The sequence below is a fragment of the Apostichopus japonicus genome, chromosome 3 (assembly GCF_037975245.1).
Source record: "Apostichopus japonicus isolate 1M-3 chromosome 3, ASM3797524v1, whole genome shotgun sequence".
NCBI classification, from domain to species: Eukaryota; Metazoa; Echinodermata; class Holothuroidea; order Aspidochirotida; family Stichopodidae; genus Apostichopus; species Apostichopus japonicus.
The window spans coordinates 13,423,625-13,448,321 of NC_092563.1; the positions used below are offsets into that span (position 1 = coordinate 13,423,625).

Consider the following 24,697-nt stretch of genomic DNA (forward strand, 5'->3'; position numbering starts at 1 on the left):
CAGTGTGTTTTTCATTTTTTTTTTGGGGGGGGGGGGGGAACTTCGGCAATATGCTGAGAATTTTTCGGGCATCTACTGAAAGAATAATAACTTGCAATGTTTTATTCAAATTTTTTGTGAAAATTCGGGCAATATGCTGAGAATTTTTCGAGCACCTACTGAAAGAAAATAATTTGCAATGTGTTTTTCAAGTTTGTTTTTTTTGGGGGGGGGGGGGAATTCGGGCAATATGCTGAGAATTTTTCGGGCACCTACCAGTGGCCGAGCGTCCATACAGTCAGAGTGGGCGGATGCCCCCCTGACGGACTCAAATGGACTACTGGCGCCCTTTTCAGCTTTTTACCACTCTCTACTTATTCGCGATTATTGACCTTTTTATTGCGTTCTGGAATACCTATTGACATTTGTCACATTTTGTTGGTACAATTTTCTGACAAATGGCGATGGCACATATTTATTCTTCGTTTATCTGCAAATTAGAAAGGCCCGGAAAGGGTCATTCCCGGCAATCTAGGGAGTATCTTTACTCAAAAATTTTCTGTACGCTCCGCGCCAACCTGTGGTGGCGCTCCGCTTAGATAGTGTCGAAAGCGCCCCTACAGACCATCCTCTCCCCCCTGACCAATACCCCTATAGCTCCGCCACTGACACCTTCTGAGAGAAGAAGAACTTGCAATGTGTATCTCAATGGTTATATTATCATCATTATTATTGTAACGACTTCCCCAATAATTGGAAGGGTTAAAACACGGAAAACGATTATATGTTATTGACATGTGATGTAATAACCGAAGAATGCCTATATGATAGGCACATTAACATGTGGAGCGCGCGGAGGGCGCGAAAAATTTTGGTTATATTTTCGGGCAAGTCGTTACAGCCCCCCCAAATCAAATGAGGCTCCTACGCCTATGACGGGGGGTTTTATTTCTTATGACAGACAGAGAGATATAACATAAAGACATAAACTTGAGTCAATGTTTCCATGTCTATCATATCAGAAATATCATAATTTTGTACGTCTCTTCAAAGTTATAATTATGGCTCGTATCACCTATTTAGTCCCTCCTTTCTCTTCCTTTCTTTCTTAAAACAAAGATACAACGTTCCATCATCAAAAGTTTTCTTTAATTCAAAGTTGTGAAACGAAGTAGCACTGGGACTGAGAATTGTGAATTTACATCACTTGAATGCCGACCACGTGACACCGGCCTCAGAGCTTAGGTCCTGATGTTAAAATAACCTTTACAGTTTCTTTAACTTTTAATATTCAATATTGTACCGTAAGATATCTTATAATTTACAAATCGCGAGGCTACTGGCTAAGTGATAGGACTGGATAAGTTTCTACAGTGTAGAGACCTATAAGTAAAATAATGGTATATCTTTAACATGATAATACATTAAACATTCTCTTAACATATACAGTGATGTAATTTGCAAACATTTGTAAGTTATTGAAAGAAAAGAAAGCTGTGTTGTAAAGCCAACTTACCAGCTGGTGGAAGGGGCTTAAATCGCACCAGAAAACACCCCATGTTCACTAAGTCAGCTTGAATTTGTAAATGATAAACTATAAACAGTGAAACTAAAAAGCTGTACGGTAACAGCTGAGAATTGTACGGAGGCCACAAATGATCATCTCGTAAACAGACGTTACGTAAATGTCCACACGCGTACTTCCCAGTACGGACGTTGGTGTAGGAAAATTCAAATCTACCCAAGAAAAATTTTAACAGTGTTAGTTAAATGAACTAACATTTCGGTGCGAAGAAATTGAGAAAGTCTCTGTTGTCTCTTATGCTTTTCTGTGTCATTAATTCCTGGCAAGGCGAGGATCCGTGTACGGCCATAAATCGTCGTGATGTTACTGCAAGCTTCAATAAGAACCCGTGCAACTATCACATATAAGAACAAGCGAATTAGTGCCTACGATACACGGCCCACGACACGCCTCACTTATATTGACCAATCGTAACGTTACCACAGTAGAGTAGGACGCTAATTTGCAAAATTCCGTACACATTCAGAACAGTGTGGGAATTTCCGCCAAAATTTTTGCTATTCTTAATGTAAACCCACCATTTGTGATAGAGAGAATGCTGTGTTTCTGCCGCAACGGGTTGATCTTTCACTAGCTTTTCTGTTCTGTTATCTTGTTCACCACGAACCTAAACAAGCACGGTAGGGTATATATCTGCATATAGGAGAAATGGGTCAACGCTACAATAAAGCAAGAAAAAACCACACAGCCTTGTGATCAGTGTTCATTCATACACAAACATGCTTTAATAGCAAACAAAATGAAGCAAAATTAATACTCTCACAAAAATTACACTTTCTTGGCAGAAACACCGGCAAACGCATTGAGCGTTATGGTGAATACGGAGCCTGCTCATCGCATGGCAACCAACTTCAATCCGAACAAAGACAAAAGCAGTGAACGACTGATCAGCTCTTCCGTAGAGGATGTAGCAAACTTGTGTGTGGGTTTGTGGCATTGGGTGTTCCAGGAATTCAACTGCGGGATGTATACAAACAGTGACAGGCAATGGATTGTGCTCCATTCCGAGAATGCATGATTCTATGAAACCAAGTTTTGAATTCGATCTAAGTAAACACAACAAATGATACAATCAGGGGCGTAGCGAAGGGGTTTTTGTTGGGGGGGGGGGGTGTGGAGAATTGGACTTGCCGACGGATCTGGAAGTGGTGACTGAAATGGGTGAGTCAATTTTTTAGTTTTGCAACTTCCTTAGATGCAACCTGTTGAATATTGTAAGTCAAATTTGATTTGCCGACGGATCTGGAAGTGGTGACCGAAATGGGAAAGGGGTGCACCCCTCCCCTTTGGCAAATTTTTAGTTTTGAAACGTCCTTAGATGCAATGTGATGTATATTCTAAGTCAAATTTGATTTGCCGACGGATCTGGAAGTGGTGACTGAAATGGGGGAGGGGTCTAAGGGTACGGAGTCTACCCCTCCCCTTTGGAAAAATTAGTTTGAACGTCCTTAGATGCAATCTGGTGCATATTTTAAGTCAAATTTGGCACGGAAGAAGCTCCCGTTCTCATTTTTCCATTCAACTTTCCTTCTTTCTTCTCCTTCCGGTCTCTTCACCTTTTCTCCTTTTGCCGACAGACCCAAAATTTGCCGACAGCGACTAAATTATTGGGGGGGTGTGACACCCCCCCACACCCCCCGCTCGCTACGCCCCTGACCATAGAAATTGATAAGGAGGGATGGAACACATGGAATGTAATTTCGTTGAAATACGAACACTGCATATGCTGCACCTATATTGAGGGCGCTATGGCTCAAACAGTATCATTATATAATTACCATATACAACATGTTACTCATACACTAAGAGCAACACACATCATACAAATCATCGTAGGGTTAAGTTTGTTTTTAGTGTCCCAATACAGTTCCTTTTGTCCCAGTTGCGACAAAATAGGCTCTAGGATTCACCCCATAACGTTCAAACAGCCTGCGATGTAGCTCGTGTAAGAACATTCATATATACATGCAAACATACATATATAAATATATATATGAATATAAATATGAATTTAAATATATATAAATATATATATATAAATATATATATATATATATATATATATATATATATATATATATATATATATATATATATATATATATATATATATATATATATATATATATACCTTTGACAGAGGGCCAATACGCCAACATCCGATACTTTGCGGGGACTAACAAGGGGCGGTGGTACACCCTACTTCCGTTGAAATCAGTCTGTTTTGGGAAAAGTTACAAAACTTTTTCTTTTTTTTTACAAAAAATCACCAACGCCTACAGACGTCCACGCAACCTAACAGAACTTCTTCTGCGTGCTGCTGTTCCACCTCTGACTTCTAACCCTGTACCTGTGCACTATGGTACTTTCAAATGTGATCGTACTTCTAGATGCATCGTCTGCTGCCACTACATTGTTGAATCCAGTTCGATCACCAGTCACAGCATGCAACTCACACACAGGACTATAGGTCACAATTAACACCTGTACAACCATTAATGTCACCCCCCCCCATCTCCATCTCTCCTTGTCTCCCCCCTGACACTTCTCTTCTTGTAGCTCTCTTCTACCTTTCTTTTCTCCACACCTTTCTTTCTTTGTCCTTTTCTAGTTTAATCCATACCCTCCTCCCTTAATCCTCCATTAATCCTCTCTTTGTCCCTCTACAGTTTATCTCCTACCTCTCCTCTCCCCCCTGTTGGTTTCTTTCTTCTCTCTCCACCTTGTGTACATCCCTGCTCATTAACCTGTGTGTATTCTGTGCATGTTTTTGTCCCTTCTGTTACTGTTACAGTTTGTCATTTAGCCTCTGAAGAAGATCCTGCATGCTAGAATCGAAACGTCAGGCCAAGCTACTTTTATACATTCTCTTTAGTGGATAAGCAGTTTGCTGACAGTCTTTTGAAATAAATTTCATTGTATTTTGTTTCATTTTGAAAACTTTTTCATGATATATCTTACAAGGATAACATTGGCTCATACGCTGTTACGATGAAGTCATCCGTCCAACCTAAATACAGTGAAATTTATTTCAAACTTTTATCATTGTTTATTTCAATAAAAAAAAGTACAGTAATTTTTTTTCTCTCAAAACAGCAAATGTTCACTACTTTTTAACATACACACTATGTCAGCTTAGAAGGAGCATATAAGGCAAAGTGAAAAGGAGTGTTACGTTGGGGTGCTCCGGCTCAATTAGTTCGGGCTCCGTTATTAAATATGAGAAACTCCAGACATTGATATAATTGTAGAACGTAAGTTTTGTTGCTGGAGTGTATCTGAACTACACTCTCTGAAGTCTGGAATCTTAGTCTTTTCACATATTAAAAAACTACAGTATTTAAGTCATTACAACTTCCTGTGAGGGGTCGATAACCTCTCTGTGACATAAACTCTTGGTCACAGAGTCTCTTACTTATAATAACTAAGGCACATATGAGATGACTATTTGACTAACCATATTTGTAATACACATGAGATGCAACAGGTTGTCATCTTTGGTTAAGCATGAATAGTTCATGGAATTAAGACAAAGTGGGCTTCTACGAATATGATGTGTAGGGTGAATAAGTCTTGAACAAGAAGTAAGTAGTTACTCTTAAGACAAAGAGGCATAGAAGCAAATGTTTAAAGTAATATGATGGGGATATAACTACATACTATACATTACAGGAGATTGGAGGAAAGGAAATGACACCGTTATCCCGTCTATGTCTTATATTTTTCACACAAACAAGTGCATAAATAAACTGCTCAGAATTATGACGCATCAAACAAATTTCTCAAATAGAAACTTGGCTGAGCTTCTGCAGCATTTCTGCTCGGTATATAAATTTAGTATCTAAATGACTATCTTCCCCCATCAGGGCAGGTAATAGCTTGCTAACAAAACCCGGTTATTGGACCGCGATCCGCCTGCATATTAACCTTGGGTTCCCTCTTCGTTCCTCAGTTCAATATATCTGTATTAGCTTTATTATCTGTGCATTTAATTCTTTGTACCGTCCTCTCTTTAATTTAAGGACCTCAATGGAAATAAGAATATTTTGGGCCGTATCCTTGGTACTCTGTTTTGTATTCTCTTACTTTTGTCTTTTTTGTCACGTATCTCTTCTATCTGTTTGTCTTTTATATTTCTTGTTGCCTATTATTTTATATGTGACAATACCTAATAAAGAAACAAACACACACACAGGGAAGTGCCCACGCTGGGCGGCACTGGGCGGCCCCGCCCAGCACTCAAAAATTACCGCCCAGCACTGTCTTAAAAATCCCGCCCAGCACTATTTTCATCTAAAATCCCGACATTCCTAACAATATATTCAACGTAAACTGGGCCTAGCCTATGCCAAAATCATACAGACTAATCATGCACCAGTTACGCATGCGTGAAAAATTACTTACGGCTCTCAATCGGTCCCTTGTAAATCTCTTTGAAACAAACTAATAACTTTTACCAGGCTATAGGCTACGTAATGTATTTCACTAAAAAAAAAAAATTAAAATATGTAAATTGTTAGCAAAACTAGTACGGTACTGTGTATGTGCTTAAAAAGCTACACAAGTGCCAGTATTTGGCATCTGAGCACCTTCAAAAATCGAAAAATTTATCAAAGGGGAGGGGGACACCCCTCCCCCTTGACCGTCACCCCTCCCCCAGGACGGCGATCAGTATACCCGAAGTGGGGTGAACTTAAAGAAGGGGTGGGGAGAGGCTGAGGCCAATGTTATTAGAGCTTTGCCCACTGTGAACTCAATAGCAAACTAGACAAGCACCAAGGACAGTACTGGGCAGGGAGAAAGCTGTCACTAACAGTTGGGACTTAAAAGAAAGGTGTAGGAGAGAGAGGCGAGGGTAAAATTCGGTATTTTCGCAAGACTTCTTTTACTAAGCTGATGCTACGTACGGTGGCCCAGACGGGACGTAGAAAACTTCAACACATTATCTCAAAGTGTCAACTATCTAATTCATGCAATATTTTGGAGCAAATTGAATTTATTCTGTCAGCTCCTTTAGGGTCGTTTTCATCCGACTAACCAGCCAAAGATTGTTGTTAGCTTTAATGACTTACATTAAATCCTCCTCACAAACAAAATCACATGACTAGAAAAGGAAACAAAACTGCAGTAGATATGCAAGCTCTTCTCACCCCCCTCCTCCCCACACACATACAAATACCGTTCCCTTTTAGCATCATTTCAGAAAGTTAGCTATAGCCACATCTAAAAACATGTACGTTTGTGACAGTCTAAGAAGTACTTCACATTGCCAATTTCGGCACTGGTACTTTCGTTTTGACCGCCTTTCCTCTTCATGATAGTGTCTGCTGTCAAAGACTGCTAGCTTCAAACCGGTGTAAAACGTCAGTTCTGGTGACATGTTATTTGTATTTGTAACCCTTACTCCTTCGCTAAATTTAATGCTCATTATGTAGGCCTAAAGACTATTAAATTTAATACATTGTCAGAAATGGCTACCAGAAGCCTCACGGAAGCATACCTCTTAATGCGGAACAATTCTGCACGAAATAGACACACTTACGCTGACTTAAATCACGAGGTTTGTACCATAAGATGAATTTTCATCAAAATAAGTTATCAATACATCACCGAGAAGGGCCTAGGCATGTCTTTCATATTCCTGACCTTAGCCTAGCCTTAGAAGGCTTAGATATAACTATTTAGACTAGCCTAGATGCTAAGTTAGGCTACCCTAATTTAACTGACTTCAGTAGTGTAACACTATCAGTTCAAGAAGCGGTTTGAAATCCTACCTATTGTGATGCAAGTTGTCTGTTATTAATAAGCCTAGCTAAAATCGACCACTGCTTGGTGTTTGTAATTTCACTTAGGCTACCAAACAAGAAGGAAGTGGTATGGAAACTTGATTAGCTTATTAAATTGTGTACTAGTATCATATTCATAGGTCCTTTTCTCATTCTCGCCATCATAGATAGTATAAGGTGTCAAAACACTGAATTCTATGTCAGCACTGAAGCTTTTATTAACAAATCATGCAATTTTACAATGATTTCCATTTATGAATGAAGGAATGCAGTAAGGATTTTCCAAAGTATTTATCCTATCTTTGTGTGAAGTTCACTTCACTAAGTTCACTGATTGAAAGAATTTTGCAGATTGTTCTGATAATGATTCATTAAGTACTTTGAGGAATTAACAAGGTACTTGAGGATAGCTCTTCCAACATTTATTTAATTTCTTTTAAGACAGCCTCAACTTGATCTATATTAAATTGGAAAATCATGGATTGTCAGGCAGTGTGCATGTGCTTATAACTACTATGTTACTGATCAAGACTGTGCCAGTTTTAAGAGGCCTCAAATCCAGTTGGAAACACTCAATGGAGTAACTAAAGATTGCAGGGCCATTTAAAAAATCCTATCCTAGCATCTGGATGCATTGATGCCCAGTCTATATTACTAGAACTAGTCCAACTTTCTCTTTAACCCCATTGCCATCATACTCCAAGTAAACCTGATATTTAAAAGAATCATAGTCCAAGCGCAACAATCTGCAGTGGATGCTCAGATCTGCGGAGTGTGGAAATCTTAGTACAAGACTGTAATTTGTGAACAAACCAACATTCTGCTGATTGTAACTTTTTGTTCATGTACATGTTTTGAAAAAAAAGTCCAAGGTTTATAAATTCTGAAGTGAATGCAAAATGCTTGGATGAAGATTGGAAAGATAGTCGACAAGGCATCTGGATGCTAGGATGCCAGTTCATGACTACACCAGTAACTTGCATTTCACCAGTGATTACACTGTTTATTCATGAAGAGAAATAAAGCTGAGAAATGTTGGTTCAAACATAACAGTTCTTTGCTTGAATGGTACAGTAGTATGTCTTAGCCTGCAGGTATAGCACATGCAACTGAATGTTGAAACATGTCAGGTCTACTGGTACTTATTGAGATACCAGACGAAGACAAAAAACAGTTACAAAACTTTGTTTAATTACTATACTGAAAGAAGCTGTGTTGGTTATAGTGTTTGAAGGTTTGGACATTTTGCCAGTTCAAATATAGTTGTCAGTTGTAACTTGTAATCTTGTTGTAGTCTTACTTTGTGGTTTGAATTTAATCTATTATACATACAGCAAGTACCACTGATGACAAAGTATACTGTATTTATAATTAGAAATAAAACTGAGAAATATTTTTGGAACTTTGCAACACTTTTCCTTTCTTTGGTATGTCTGAATCTACTGTCATACTCTCATAGCACATGGAAAATGAATACTTTTAGCATGTTACATGGAATACATGAACTTATTGAAATACCAGAAACAAAGTTATTCAAATTACTATGTGTACTTGAGTGGAGCAGTTTGCCTGAAAAAGTTGTACTTGCAAGTAGTGTGAATGGGTTAAAGAATGCTTTGGACAAGTATTTTAAGCTTTGTAATCAGGTCTGAGTGTTTTTGTCTTCAGTTTTCTTTTTCTCTCCTATAGGGTTCTTGATGGAGATTTTAGTGTGCCTTCTGATCCTTTTTTTCTACTAAAGTAAACTAAACTACTTTGTTGCTACTGTATGATGAAAGAGACTATGTTGAACTTAATTAATTGTTCTTGTAGAATTGGACTGTCAGTAGTAAAGCTACATAGATCTGCATAATTATATAGTTAGAATATTTAGATATTGAATCCAGTTGATACAATATAATTTAGCTATAAAAACCCTCACACAAAGACCCTCAGAAAAAGTAATTTTTTTGTGTACTCATTTTTTGTTCAGAATAGCAATTGATGAGAATAACTTTTTTTTGTTGATCATTTCTACAGATTCCAGAGGATCGTGTCGCATTGGTGAATAATCACTCGGCTGAGTACTGTGATGGCAGTAGTTCAACAATTGTGGCCATACCACCCGATTGGTGAGTTATTTCTACAGATCTCCATAGATTTTGCATAGCACTGTAATATAGCTCTATCTATGTGGCAGTTGTGAAAATATGTTTCAAAAGATCTCGTCTTCAATCATTATGACCGAAATGGTATAATACCACTAGTAATCAAATAGGAATCTCAGATATTAGTCCAGTACATTCCATTTGGAGACTTGGATACAATTTCACTGACAGTCAAAAGTTAAACTCAGTCTAGCGGACATGAATGGAAATACGTCAAAGAACAACCAGATGTGTGTTAAGTTGCCAACTTGTGTGTAAAACATCATTGCTGAAATGTGCTGAAATGTGAAAAGTGTGCGTGGTAAAAACCATGTTAACTTGAATATGTCACAGTGTGTTTGAAGGGAATGTATAGGTAGTTAAAGAAGTTCTCTGTGAAGCCAAGAGACTGCAGCATGTCAAGTTTATATAACCAGGTATGACTGATATAACAGCGCCCTCTGTTTGACTTATGGTGTTCCTGGAGGGTACCATTACTCACTCCTTTCGTGCCAATGACATAAAACCGCAAGGAAAAAGTTGGTCTTGTATTAAGCTGCAAATTTTGTTCCATCCATCAGACGAAGACAATCTGCTTGATTCTGTCACCAAATGAAGGTTAATAAGTGAGTGTATATAATGAATTTGATTCAACCTTCAGTATTCCATCCTCCAGTCGATGCCATTACATGTTGGTATTGAGATATCCAATATAGAATACTTGACATGCAGGGCATTCTGTTACAGTTATTACAATTTTTTTGTTTGATAGGGTTGACAGCGTGGAGGAGATCAGCTATGACATCACAAGGATACAGGAGAAAAGTAAGTACCCCCGGTAGTTGCTGTCCATTCAACCAGACTTATTTAATAACAAGTTCAGAAGAAATGAAGTACCCTAGATATACATTTTCATGTAGCTACTGTACCAAGAACCAAAAACTAAGAACCAACTTGTAAGGGAGGACCTGTCTCCTCACAAAATATGGATACTAGTTTAATCTAGACATGTTAGGGCCAGAGTGCTAAGGTTGTGAGAAGACAGGTAAACTCTGCACTTGACTGCTGCCGACCAGACCAGCTACACTACCCAACCTCACTAAATTCCCAAAAAAAGTGGTCATTTCATTGTGGCAGGATGTCTCTTTTTGTTACTGTTCAAAATGAACATATCAATCTTTTACTACCAATTTCCCCCAAATGTTAATACAAAGTGCCTATCACTGCTACTGTACAAATGAAGCCATTCATTTGTAATCCTAATCCTTTGACCTTCTGGATTGATTGATTTATGTGTGTACTTCCAAAACTCACTGTGACATTGCTATGTGAATGCCCACTATTTGATATCATTTGCTTTGTTGTGGATGTTATTACTCCTCTGGGAGATGGGTGAGGTCACAAAGATAAATTTGTCTACCAGCAAGTTCTCTCCATTATGGTCTTCTCATCTTGTATTCTGACTTGCATACACAATAGAGTAAGACCTCAAGATGAGAACACAGATGAAGGCCTTGCATTATCGAAAATCAAACTTGTAAATTCTTTTCAAAAGCTGAAGTTCAGTGTTTTATTAAATCAGTTACGAACATGTGTTGTTTATTTGAAACGTATCTTTTTAGTCAGTCAGAGAAGTCCACAGAATGCTAAATGGATATTTGCGTGTTGTTTATATATTGTTTGATATTTCCTTCGCATAGAATTTCACAATGTTGCTATAAAATGCCATTGCTTAAAAAAGTCTTCTGGGCTAAAATCAAGTTCTCATTGGCTGGTGATAAGCAGTACTTAATACAGGGATAATGCCCATTCTTTGACTAAGGATTGTTAACCCACTTATCATGTGTTTAAGTTCTTAATGTTTACTGGCTGAAAGTTGCCAGTGCCTTTTAGTTTTCTAAGTGGCACGTGGCAAATCTACTGGCATTTAGCCGGTAACTAGCCTGAATTTGTGGGCCTAATTTCTTGACTTGTAGTTGTAATGAAGTGTTTAGGTCATTGTCACACGTTTCATCTACAGATAACTATAGGTAAATATTAAAAGATAAACTTTAAGTATGGGTTTGGTGAAAATTGAAATATGCTCTTTTTTGTTTACATTTTACAGTGAAAGAATTAGGGGTTCTCCATGATAAGCATCTAAACAGACCCACATTAGATGATAACGTTGAAGAAGAACATGCTATCGAGATATCAACACAAGAAATCACACAGGTGAGGAACGTTCATGGAGAGAAGATCGATATACAATTGTGGATGATGTAAAGACCAATCAAACTAGTTTATGAACAAATAAGGAGAAACTTACAGTTTGATTTTGAGTTAACGTTCTTTTAGTTTAAGAACAAAGTCACTCCAGAACTGATTTAATTTGCAAAGAAAGAAATGGCAATTAATTTGCTGCAAAAAATACTTTCTGGATTGAATTATACAGTACTTTAGTAGCATAGGCCACAGGGAAATTATTTAACATTCAAAAACAATTGTTGCAGTTGTGTAGCTGTTTGACCATTTTGCATTGCATTTAATGTAACACTGTAATTTAATGTTTACTGTAATACCTTCTTTTAGGAGTAAGTTGTAACTTCATAGAGCTATTATAGTCACATGGAGGCAGGGGGTTGTCATGTGACATGTTAATCTTGCATGGCCTGATCAGAGTACCATCGTTGTGGATATCAACCCAAAATTCAGAAAGAACACTCTTTTCTGCTTAACAAAATGCTACAAAAAACGCCTATGTACATTTATATATTTGAATTGTTTTTATGTTCGTCTCATCTTTGTTTGAATGTCAACCAAAATGATCTCACATACATACACAACTGTAAACATGAAGAGACTTATTGGATGTGCTGCATATTGTTTGCAGATTTGAATTTAATGGATTGATTAATAGATAGCTTGCACAGATGAAATCATACAGTGACTTACTGGATGTGGTGCCTATTGTGTGCAGATTTGAATTTAATGGATTGATTAATAGATAGCTTGCACAGATGAAATCATACAGTGACTTATTGCATGTGCTGCATATTATTTGCAGATTCAAATTTAATTGATTGATTAATCGATAGCTTGCACAGATGAAATCATACAGTGACTTACTGGATGTGGTGCCTATTGTGTGCAGATGAGAATTTAATCAATTGATTAATCGATAGCTTGCACAGATGAAATCGTACAGTGACTTAGTGGATGTGCTGCATAGTGTTTGCAGATTTGAATTTAATCGATTGATTAATCGATTGCTTGCACAGAGGAAATATTCTGGCTGTTATGTTGGAGGTGCTGCATAGTGACTGTTTGTTCATTCATTTACTGAGTTGTTTATTTCTTTATTTCTATCATTCATTCTTGGCAGATGTTTCATAGATGTCAGCGTTCTATTAGAACCATCGGAAATAAAAATAGGGGAAGCTCCAACCAAGAAACAAAAGTTGCCAAAAACGTGATGTCATCATTGGCAACGCAAGTGCAAGATCTTTCTTTCAAATTTAGGAAAAGTCAGTCGGCATATTTGAAAAGTAAGTTTGTCAAAGCAATGAAGAGAGAGTGGTTGATTAATGACCCCATGTGGTGGAAATGCTGATATGGTTATTGTAGATTCTTGTAAATTCTTTCAATTCCAGGAAGCATACAGCCAATGCAGTTTAGATGAACGCTTTTGAGCGGTCCAATCAGTGAGGTCTTTCTGAGTACATTAATGCAATGCACAAACAATACACTTTATGCTCATGTATTATTGTTGTTTCATTCTTTATACTTTAAACAGTTTTGAAAGAAAATGTTTTTCAATCAGTGACATCTAAAGCAATTTAGGGAATATAAATAAAGATTAATATTGACTCCAGGTGTGTGAGATGTTGCCAGATACAATCATAAAACCTGGAATATAGAACTTTGTGAACAGCATTTTGCAAGTTTGACACATAATGCTGTTGTAACAGGCCTCTACCCTAATTACAAAGTTCTCCCTCCCCATCTTCCAAGGACTGTTGTACTCTCCTTCTACCACATGTAGAGTAACAAACTCAAATTGAATGTACTTGTAAAATTACATTTGACCACATGGAACATGTTTGTCATTGACAGGGATGCAGGGCCGGGAAGAGAGATCGAAGCAATTTTTTGATAATCACCTTAACCTTCGTGAAGATTCAGCTATCATGACAGAAGAGAACATGGAAGAAGATCTTATATTTGACAAGGTATGAGCTACCTATCTGTATACAAGGTATCTGTAAATAGGTACAAGCTGATCTGTGTACAAGGTGTCTGTGTACAAGGTACAAGCCAATCTGTGTACAAGGTATCTGTGTACAAGGTACAAGCCGATCTGTGTACAAGGCTCAAAAGGTATGAGCTACCGATCTGTGTACAAAGTATCTGTGTACAAGGTACAAGCCGATCTGTGTGCAAGGTGTCTGTGTACAAGGTACAAGCCAATCTGTGTACAAGGTATCTGTGTACAAGGTACAAGCTGATCTGTGTACAAGGCTCAAAAGGTATGAGCTACCGATCTGTGTACAAAGTATCTGTGTACAAGGTACAAGCCGATCTGTGTGCAAGGCTCACAAGGTATGAGCTACTGATCTGTGTACAAAGTATCTGTGTACAAGGCTCACAGAAGCTATGAGCTACTGATCTGTGTACAAGCCGATCTGTGTAAAAAGCGCAGAAGGTATGAGCTACTGATATGTGTGTCACTCTACACATCTATAATATTGCAATTTTTTATGTCACATAGATATTGTCATCCAGTTTCTGGACAACTTTGTATTCTGATTATCAGTGTACCAAAGATGTTCAAAGTGACCACCAATTTTTCACAGCCCCCACCTTTAAAAATATATGTTGTGCACATAAGCATTGTAGCTTCTGTAATAGCTACCATGTGGTGCAAAGGAATACATTATACCATTATACCAAGTAAACCATTATACAAAGGAATACATACATACTCTACATTATACCAAGGAATACATTATACCAAGAAATACATGTATACATACATTAAACATACATGATACCAAGGAATACATACATACATTATACATACTGTACATTATACCAAGGAATACATTATACCAAGGAATACATATATACATTAAACATACTCTACATTATACCAAGGAATACATTATACCAAGGTATACATAAGTACATACATTATACCAAGGAATACATACATACATTATACATACTGTACATTATACCAAGGAATACAATATACCACAAAATTTCCACCAACTGCCATCTTACTGATCTGCAGAAAGAACTACTACAACTCTCACAGATGTAAAAGTTGGGTTAAAATTTATCATGATGTTTTTAGCTTCTTGTATGTTAATTTGCACGGTGTGTAAGCAAACTGTAATCTTGATGATATTTTGATTTCAGGGTTTCACAGATACACAGGTTCAGGCAGTAGACCAGAACAGTCAACTGATAGAACAGAGGGAGAGGGAAGTCAGCCACATCGTACAATCCATCTCAGACCTGAACGAAATATTCAGAGACCTAGCCAATATGGTCGTAGAACAGGTATGTCTATATTTACCAACTCAGTGGTGAGATGATATAAATCTCATAATTTAAGTCGGCAGTGGACTTCCCCCCCTCTTTTTTTATTTAAATTGTGAAAATTTATGAAGATTTTCAGATTCTCAAGTTATGAAAGTTTTCTTTAGGAAACATTTAACATGCAAGTGAAAATGGCTGTATGGAGACGTTTCATGAACGTGTGACACACCAGTCTTAGAAATTGCTATCATGCAGGAAGAACTGATTATGCGTGTCAATCTCCACTTTACTCCCAAATGGTGCTGCGGTTATCTCTCTCCTGTAAGCGACTGTAAAATTCGAAAATGAATACAAAGCAAGTTTATTCCTTCCACATTAGAATGAACATGGATCTGAGATGCAAATATGTAACCTAAATCGTTCTTATATAACAATTATTGACTGAACAGAGAGATTCAATAAGAACCTGTTGATCTAGTACAAAATGCTGGTTTAGGCAAATGCTGCCATGCTCCTCAAACAATGACTGTAAACATAGCAGAACCTTCTGCAGTGCCATTTTGACTTGATTCCTATGTACGCTTTCTATACACGCAACCAAAATTGGAAGTTTCGTTGCATAGAAATTGTACGATATGGCAGTATTGTTAGCTTGAGGTAACCCCTGATTTATCATCAAAAAAAGAGCTCAGGCACTTTAGATACTTCAGTTGTACTTTTTTCAAAGTGGTTTGAACACATTGTGAGAATTAAACAGGAAGTTGTGCACTCAGTGCCCCTTGAAAATTGAAGTTGGTACCCTTGTGCCCTGTTATTCCAGTTGTATGTTCCGTTGGTTCCTGCCACCCTACCCTACCCCAAGCCACCCCACTCCACCTCACCCCACCTCACCCCAAACAAATTGTTATGCTGCTAATGGTGTATGCCTTGCATCTTTTCGAGTGTTATGTCAAGCCCTACAGATGTAACTTTCAGCTTTTATTCATTGAGTATTACTTACAGTAAATATGATTTCTTTGTTTTGGTCTAAACAGGGAACAGTACTAGATAGAATAGACTATAACGTGGAGACGACTGCCACCAAGGTGGAAGAGGGCTTACATCAACTACAAAAGGTCAGTTTCATTTACCTTTACAAACCTTTGAGTCATGTTTGGATGTTTGGGCTGTAAACCGACCAAGCACTTATAAATTATAACTTAACTTGCATGATAAGATATACATATTCATGTATACATGTCCATATATACATATTCACCTCTTTGTTAGCTTCAGTTCATTCTTGGTTTGTTTCATGATCAATATATATTATAATTATATATTACATATATTTATTTCAATTATTGAATCCCCCCATTCGTTCCATTCACATTTCTTCTGCATTACTCCCAAGTTCTGGAATGCGCAAACTTTCCAAGTAACCTGTAAGGGATGTTGAATTACCTTCAAGATATTGAACAGGCTCAAAATTAGACAACTAAATGACTGAATTGGATTAGAGCAAGGAATTTATGGCTAGAAAGGGATTGCAACCAGTGACCCAAAGTCAATGTTCCCCGCATATTCTTGATAGTTAAAGGGAAGGTAGTGTATCTGAACTTACTGATGTAAAACGACAAAGAAAAAAAGTCTAGCTTTTGTGCAGTATGTGGAAGTTGATTTACCAAGTCAGTTTGTAACAGTAATGCCATATGTGTGATATAATGGTGTCACTTGAAGCTGAAATTATTTAAAACCACTCTGTTTTTTTCCCTTCATATAATTTTTTTTATGTACTGTACTGTATCTGTTTCTGATGAAAATTTCACAATTTAATTAACTTTAAAAAGTCCCATATTTCAGTAATCATAGCAGACGTTTTCAATCAACAAATGCACGACAAAGGACGGTACTTAATTTTGAGCTCGTCTTCCATGTATTTTTTTTACAGGCACAAAAATACCAGAAGAAGAACAGAAAGATGTTAATAATCATCATTTTAACTATCATCTTGATATTCCTGGTCATCCTCCTTGTGATGACAAAGTTCAGGTGAGCTGAGGAGAGGATGAAGATGGGCCATCTGTGCTCCTGCTACTTCGACATCTCACACCACAGATGACCTCATCAGCCGTTAGTATCTGTCAGTCGATCTGCGGACGTTAAAGCCGCAGGTTTTCATCTGCAACGTTAATATCTCAATCCTGCATGAAGTAACAGAACTGCTGTGCAACTTGGTGTCATATGTCACTTGTTGTAACTAATGCTATTAAATGCTGTGTAATCCTCGTTGCAAATCGTGGGCTATAACGAATAAATGAATAATTCCGTCACAAACATCAACAGTAAGCCTAACAACACTTTTATGGCAGATGTAGGTAGACGTAGCTTCATTTGCAAAGAAAAATCAGGATGGAATTTGCTATTGCCACGTACAAGTAAAGATTAATTTCCTGTTGAAGGAGTTTTGAACATTTGCAAATTAACATTGCACTAAAATTATTTGAGGGAATCTGGTGAAATTGAATTATAATGCGTTGTTTTAGTAACGCAATACAACCAGCTCAATATCTTCAAGGCTAATGGAGCTGGCTCACAACCAGAATTTCATTTTCACCATTTTCTGCCCTTTTTTTATCTAGTATTACCTCATATTTTAGAATAAGAGTTCATTCACAGTTGTTGCAGCAAATTTAATAATTTGTAATAATAATAATAATAATATTTCTATGGCATAGCATTCTGTATGTGGGGATGAATGAAGTAGCATATCACATTTGCCAATATTCACATTTCAAGTTTATCTTTTTCTGTGAGTTGCATGATATTACATTCCTGAGGAATGATTATATATTTGAAAAGTTTCTTAATTTGAAATATTTCTGTATTTAGTGAGATAACTGTGTAGCAGCACATACTGGTATCACAAAGTCGCTACTAATTTCAAGGTTCGACTAATACAGTATTAGGAAAGTGAGAAACTTTTCTTCTGGAAAGAAATGAAGAAAAGTGGCATATATATATTTATATTTTAAGATCAGTAACTGGTGAAAAGGGAGACGAAAAGAATTACATTCCTGTTGTTGTTAATAGAATATTTCAAAATGATAGTGTTTACAAATGTTAGTATCTTAAACTATATATGGCCCTAAATTTGGGTAAATATTTGATACCCTGTAAATTGATGTCACATATCGATAGAACAAGATAACGCAAGTAGTCAACTTTCTTTTCGAGTGAGTAGAAGAAGTACGTGAAAATTTTGATTATTTGCAATTTTGCTTTTTGTATGTGACTAACACTGCTGTCGAAAGTTTATGAGCTACGCAATATGATTTTAAGCCCGAAATGGAATCGTTAATTCCTTCAGTTTACATTCATTTGGTGAAAATACATAGTTTAATCTTAGTTTTGATATATTGCCATCTTATTTATTCAGTTCAGGTCAGAGAGAAGTTTCCAGAACTTGGCGATCAAACCCAAACGGTGGCTTTTAAATATCCTTATATTTTAAATATCCTGAAATATCCTTATGCTATATCCACATGTGAATGTAGATCAGGAGCACATAATCTGCTCCACTTGTTGTTTGTATCACCATGTAAATTCAACATCAGTTGTTCTGTTACATTCATGTATAGGTATAGGAGTGTCATCACTTACTGTATTGCATGGCATAGTAACAACATTGATAAAAATCTATGCTTTTACTTACAAAATACCAACTGTTTTGAAGGAGTACCACCGTTCAGTAGGGACAGCAGTTAATAGCTGCATTATTTGAAACAGTTTGTTGTTGTTGTTTGTGCAAGAGTGGGACATTTAGTTGGAATTTGGGTATCATTAGTTGGCCTTGTATCATTGGTTTACTGCTACATGTTAAGGTAGATGCATTAACCTGAAGATAGATTTAGTACACTGTGTTGTAAGGAAGATTGTAGCTGTGATGATTCCAGTGACTATTAAAATAATATAATTTTTGATATTGCAAGTTTACACCATTATCCAAAGAAGGGTCAAGCTTTCAGGTGGACCTTATGTTATGCTTTCATGGGCAAGTAGGGAATTCCTTGCTCAATCTCTTAAAGCTAATGAGGGAGGTTATATTAGGGATAGTGTTCAATGTGATGGTGATAGTGTGTTTGTTCTAATGTTTTTGAATTGCTAGGACACGCATATTCATGACAAAATCTTTGAGGCTTTGGCCTTAAAAGGAACTGATTTTGCAACATTTCATTCTTTGAAAGTGGAAAACTGTTCCTTGGCAAGTCTGAACTGCTGTAGAAAGTTGCAATTGTTTTCCATTAAAGTTGAACTAATTTTTATCCCTGGGTTCTCTCTGCAATTTCATTTCTGTAAATGATAATTGCTGCCAAGGTGACAGTACTGTTGTGAGAATTTCAGCTGCAAGTGTTTCTTAAAGCATGTCTAATTTATTAAAGTGCAATTATTTTTTGGTCTCAGTGATTTCTTTGCTTGGTATTTATTGTTCTCATGATTCTGTTTATGCCTTGTCTCCTTCCATCGTGTTCAGACCCTTTAAAAAGGATACGCTGACTGACCATCAAAATAATTTGTCAAGCGCTCATTTGGCGTCACAAAGGACGTAACACAGTACTTCACAATGACGAATAGTAAAAGTGTTATTGCCTGTGCGTGTTGATACTTGTGCAGTATGCAGCAATATTTAAGGATCGACTCAGATCAGGAGAAACTGGTAGAGTTGTAAACTACATATACGTGGTGGTTGAACCTGATATGCAATATGTAGCAACAGTGATGTGTGTATCGTTATGTGTTACTTACATTCTTGTGCAAAGAGATCTAGAAATCAAAAGGATGACAGAAAGAAGTATTTTATTTAGATGGCAGAGAGGTTTTTGATAAGGCAGATATCAGTCATAAGAAGTTCTTGTTAGAAGTAACTGGTTTGTAATCAATTTCCGTTTCTTACCAGGTTCACTCAAGGTCATAAAGTTATTTTCTGTACAAACTCCGTGACAGTTTCATTTTCCTCCAAAATGGTTCTGTTAACTTGTCTTCAGCCTGAACAGAGAGAGTGAGTTTTTACTTAAGACTGACAAAGTTGGATATATGCATCTGGTGGGTGGACATTATTGTCTTGGGGGTGATGAACCTAGTTAAGAGCTAATTGTACCATTGTGCTGGAGAAGACATAATGTATTCTAGTTTTTAATTTTTTTTGTGTACATACTACAGAGTAATGGACAGATACTTGTGTGAGAAGAAAACAGAAAATTGTTACCAGATGAAGTGTATTAAGGTTGTATGTTTTTATAAACAATTTTGCAAGGACAAAGTAAATTGTATTGCTCTATTTTATCGTCGGCCTTGCATATTTGTTTTGTCAATTTCCATTGATTAGTACTAAATAGTGTATGGTATTGTTATTGATACTGGTTCTGTAGAGTTTTCAAAGAAGTCATGAAGGGTAATGAACAGAATAAGATTTCTCTGAGTCATGTTATAACTGAATCTCTGTGAGAGGGAAGAGCCATCAGATAGGTCCACTTTGAAACTGTTCATTTGGAGCAAACTACTATGTTTTGGGCTGAACATTCCAAAAAAATATCAATCTTATCCTGGCTCAGAATGTGTATAAATCACTTACAACCCCCTCCCCCCCCTCCCCCTCCCTCACACTTAAATCTTCTCTTCCAGTAGCATAAGGCATATTTTGTAGAGTACATACTTTATGACAGTCATGTACGCCACTCACTGATTAATCAGTTTCAAGGTTTAATGTGAAGTCACAAAGAACACTCCTATGATGGAATGTAATTAATATTTTAAACATTTCTGATTCCTCCCATTCTTTGGACAAAAGACTTAATTAATAGGGGTAGGGTTTTGATTAAGGGTTCTATTGTCTTCCATCATGATAAATCATATAGACTCATTTGTGACCTCTATCATAAAGCTGTTGGTGCCATCTGCATAAACATGAGAGTTGGTTGGATATGAAAATGAGGAGGTGAGTGGGGGGGGGGAGGTGATTGGGGAAGGGGTGTGTTGATAGGCGTCAGTTCATAAATATAATGGGTACTCATAGTTTGGGTTTGCAGTTATTGGAGCATTTTGGAATACCCTCTTTTGGTCACAGTTTGTATCCATAAGCACAAAGTATAGAAGTTTATGAGGGGTAGTTTAGTAAGGAATGAATCACAAGTCTTCACACTTTTCAGCAAACAACGTTTCCAAGATAATTTTATTACGTTTCAATTTAATTCACAATATATGTTAAGCAGCTTAACTGTTACATTTAAATTTGAATTTAGTGTCACAGATGAGTTGATACCTGATTTGTGTTATGTGATTTTTTTGTGACTAAAGAGTCACACATGCATGTTCACACGTGCACATACAAGCAAGTTTGACATCGTTTCACCAAATCTTTTCATGTATATGTCATGACATCATCTTAGAAAGAGCCATTCTGTGATGTAAAACTATAGGGTTATGCACTTTTGTTAAATCAATTGGTCGCTTTACTCTCAGTTATTCCCCTCTTGAAATATCTTGGACTGAGGAATAATCGATTTTATCAAAAACGATTCAAGTTGATGTACTGAAGCATAATTTTTGAGTGTAATTGTGCCCTGGGGCATGTGCAATATTTATGTGTATATTACTGTATTACCACTGTATCTGTATTGTCTACTCTTGCTTTCATTCTTTTGTCTTTATTCTTTTGTAGTAAGTCCACTTATGATTATTAATTTCTTTTAGTATGGAAATTAAACTGCCTTAATTACAAGACATGCTGTCAAAATGATCGACTGAATTGTATTTTAATTTTTGCAATGGTGGGAGAGGGAATGGGGGGGGGGGGCACAGGACTGGTGAAAACTGGGAGGTAATCTGCTTTTAACCCTTAAAGGTTACCATTGATGTCCAAAAGGAAGATAGAGGGAGAAGGAGAGAGGATGGAAATTCATACAAGAATGTCAACAGTTGGTTAATTTCCAAGTGAAAGATTCATCTAATCTTAAAACCAAACTGTTTTTTTGCAAGTTTAATAATCATATGATGTATTATAATGTTTGTCCTCTGCAAGCATTTAGTCAACTTCCTGAATCAACAAAGTGCTTTCGCTGCTTTTTTGTCAAATATTTTGCAATTTTGATCATTTCTTGACATATCCCACCTGATATCTAGATTTGGAAAAGTATTTTATGTCTTGCTCTTTCATGAAATTCATAAGAAAAAAAATTCCCAGTAACAAATTGTGTTATTGTTTTGAAAACAAAATCCTTAATTGCTCCTATATTGTGTGAGTTGATTCTATCATAAATGCTCTTGTGTTATTAAATTATAGATTTAAGTTATATAATAGAAGATAAATATCTCACTGTTTGAACCTATGACATATTTCTTTGATGAAATAAGTGTTCTATGATAGTGTTTTAGCATTTTTAGCAAAGTAGAACCTTAAGTTTATGAAATTAGCTTGAATTTACTAGCTTGTGGTCAATTGTTTCTGTAACTTTTTTACCCATAGGAGAGTACTTGAGTATAGTGACATAGCTCCTTGTAATCTTCGATTGGTATCTCATTGTTAATTTGAATCCATCTGACAGTTTACATTCCTTTAAAGATTTAAGCATGCAACCTCTTTTCCAAGCTAGTCATATAGTTTACATTACTAGCCACTTGACACTATAGCAGTGATTTTAAGTATAACATGTGCTGTCTAACACAATGATAAAATTCAGATTTCAACGAGATCAGTCAGTTTATATCCGTCAGTTATTTTGATAACATTTGAATACTTGACCCATGAGTTTGAACTATGAAGGTTAATTGTATGAATTCTATCAAACTCAGCTGAAGACTGGAGTGACCTTACTTGAGTGAACAGTTCAGATTACTTAAGTGCATGAATGACCTATATTGACTTCTATCAAACTCAGCTGATGACTTGAAGTAACAATTCAGATGACTTGCATGTATGAAGGACCAATGAACAACTTGTTTAAATCTCAGCTGATGACCTGAGTGACTTGCATTTACAGTTCTGATGACTTGAGAGTGTGTATGGTCCATTGACTTGTATCAAAGTCAGCTGATAACTCGAGTGGCCATACTTGAGTATACAGTTCACATGACTTGATTGTATGAATGACTAGTGAATTTGTTCCAAATTCATCTGATAACTTTGACTGGTCTGACTTAACAGGTCAGATGACTTGTGAGTATGAATGACTTGTCTTGAATTGATTGATTACAATGCCTGTTGACTTAAGTGATCCAAGTCATCAGTTCATACGACTCACCTAATTGTATCTGATAACTCACCATTACTGTATTTCAATGTTGTGACTGGTGTCTTTAACATCAAACTGTCATCCTGTCTCTCAGAATGTCTTCTTGTAACTAATGACGTATCCAGAAGTCAGCACAAGTTTCATACTTGGACACAATGACACACTCATAAGGATGGGCATATTATTTATCACTTAAGTTGTCTTTTGCTGAGCCATCATTTAATAACACTAGTTCATGAGCTTCTGTTAATGTAGAAAATAAAACAATACCCTTAGTAAAATCTTCTCTTTTTTCCTCTGGAGTATTTGTTTTTTTATTTATTGACTTTGTTCTGACATTTTATTTTCCAGAATAGGGTGAATTATCTAGCTTTTCATGTTAGGTTCTAATTAAAATAGTTAACAATGTTTGTGACATTGAAGCAGAAAGAATGAAACTGTCAATAGATATGTAATACTTAAATATACCAATGTTTTTCTCCATTTTTGTGTTCTTGTTCATGTGTATACTTAACACTGTTGTTTGTTCTATCAGAAATTATATGATATTTTGTATATCTGATATCTGTAATAGATGGATGGGAAGGGGAAGATGGAAGGTAGAGACATATGGGTAGCTAGAGGCAGGCAGAAACTATTTTCTATAAGAAAATTTCTTCGGGGGGGGGGGGGGGGATACAAATATAAGTTTGATGGCAGGCCTTTCACCCTCCTCGCACACCACTAGACATGGGAGGAACTGACTACAGAGAAATGATAAATGCAGTGAATCACAAATCCATATATTGCCTGTAACAATTTATGTTGAAAATGTCAAATTTCACAACATCATGCAGTGTGGAACCACCCCAGTAAAGGGAGGGGTTTCCCCCTCTCCTTTGGGAATGTTTGTATTGGTATGGGGCTTAGATGCAAAATGGTGCTATCATTTATTTACATCATAATCTACATTTGGGTAGAACAAGTTAAATGTTGCCAGTGTATATGACTTTGCAAGCATGATAAGTACACTATTAAGTCGAAAATATGAGAAGTTGAGTCCAAACTTCGATAACAAAACATAAAAATAAGAAACACACTCCCTCAAAACAAAAACACAGAAATTGAGACGGAATTTGAAATAAGCTGTCAAAATTTTGATATAAAAAGTGCCTTGTTGAAGAAAGAAAATTAAATTGTCAGAAATTAGTCTTCATTTCGAGAAAATTACAATTCAAAGTATTTCAAATTTTTACTATCCCGTTTTGGTCACCATAGCATCTACAAAACTACAATTCTGAATTCTGAGGAATACCCGTAAGCCACAACACTTTCTGACCCTTATTTATAGCGAGTCCTATGCCCCTCTTTTGACCCCATTACACCAAAGAAGAGACAAGACCAAGCGTAAAAGTATGAGAAAGTAGGCTTTCACTAGTCTTAAATGAT

The 24,697-nt window shown here is 36.6% G+C and overlaps 1 protein-coding gene across 1 annotated transcript; it reads left to right on the plus strand.

The window, feature by feature from the left end:
* Positions 1-6,935: 6,935 nt before the first annotated feature.
* LOC139963776 (syntaxin-16-like) lies at positions 6,936-23,732 on the plus strand. Its single transcript, XM_071964897.1, has 9 exons — positions 6,936-7,124; positions 9,370-9,461; positions 10,249-10,301; positions 11,584-11,690; positions 12,841-13,003; positions 13,572-13,687; positions 14,880-15,023; positions 16,037-16,117; positions 16,933-23,732. Exons 1-9 carry the CDS (start codon positions 7,035-7,037, stop codon positions 17,035-17,037), a joined length of 951 nt encoding a protein of 316 aa, XP_071820998.1. The 5' UTR covers positions 6,936-7,034; the 3' UTR covers positions 17,038-23,732.
* Positions 23,733-24,697: the final 965 nt, after the last annotated feature.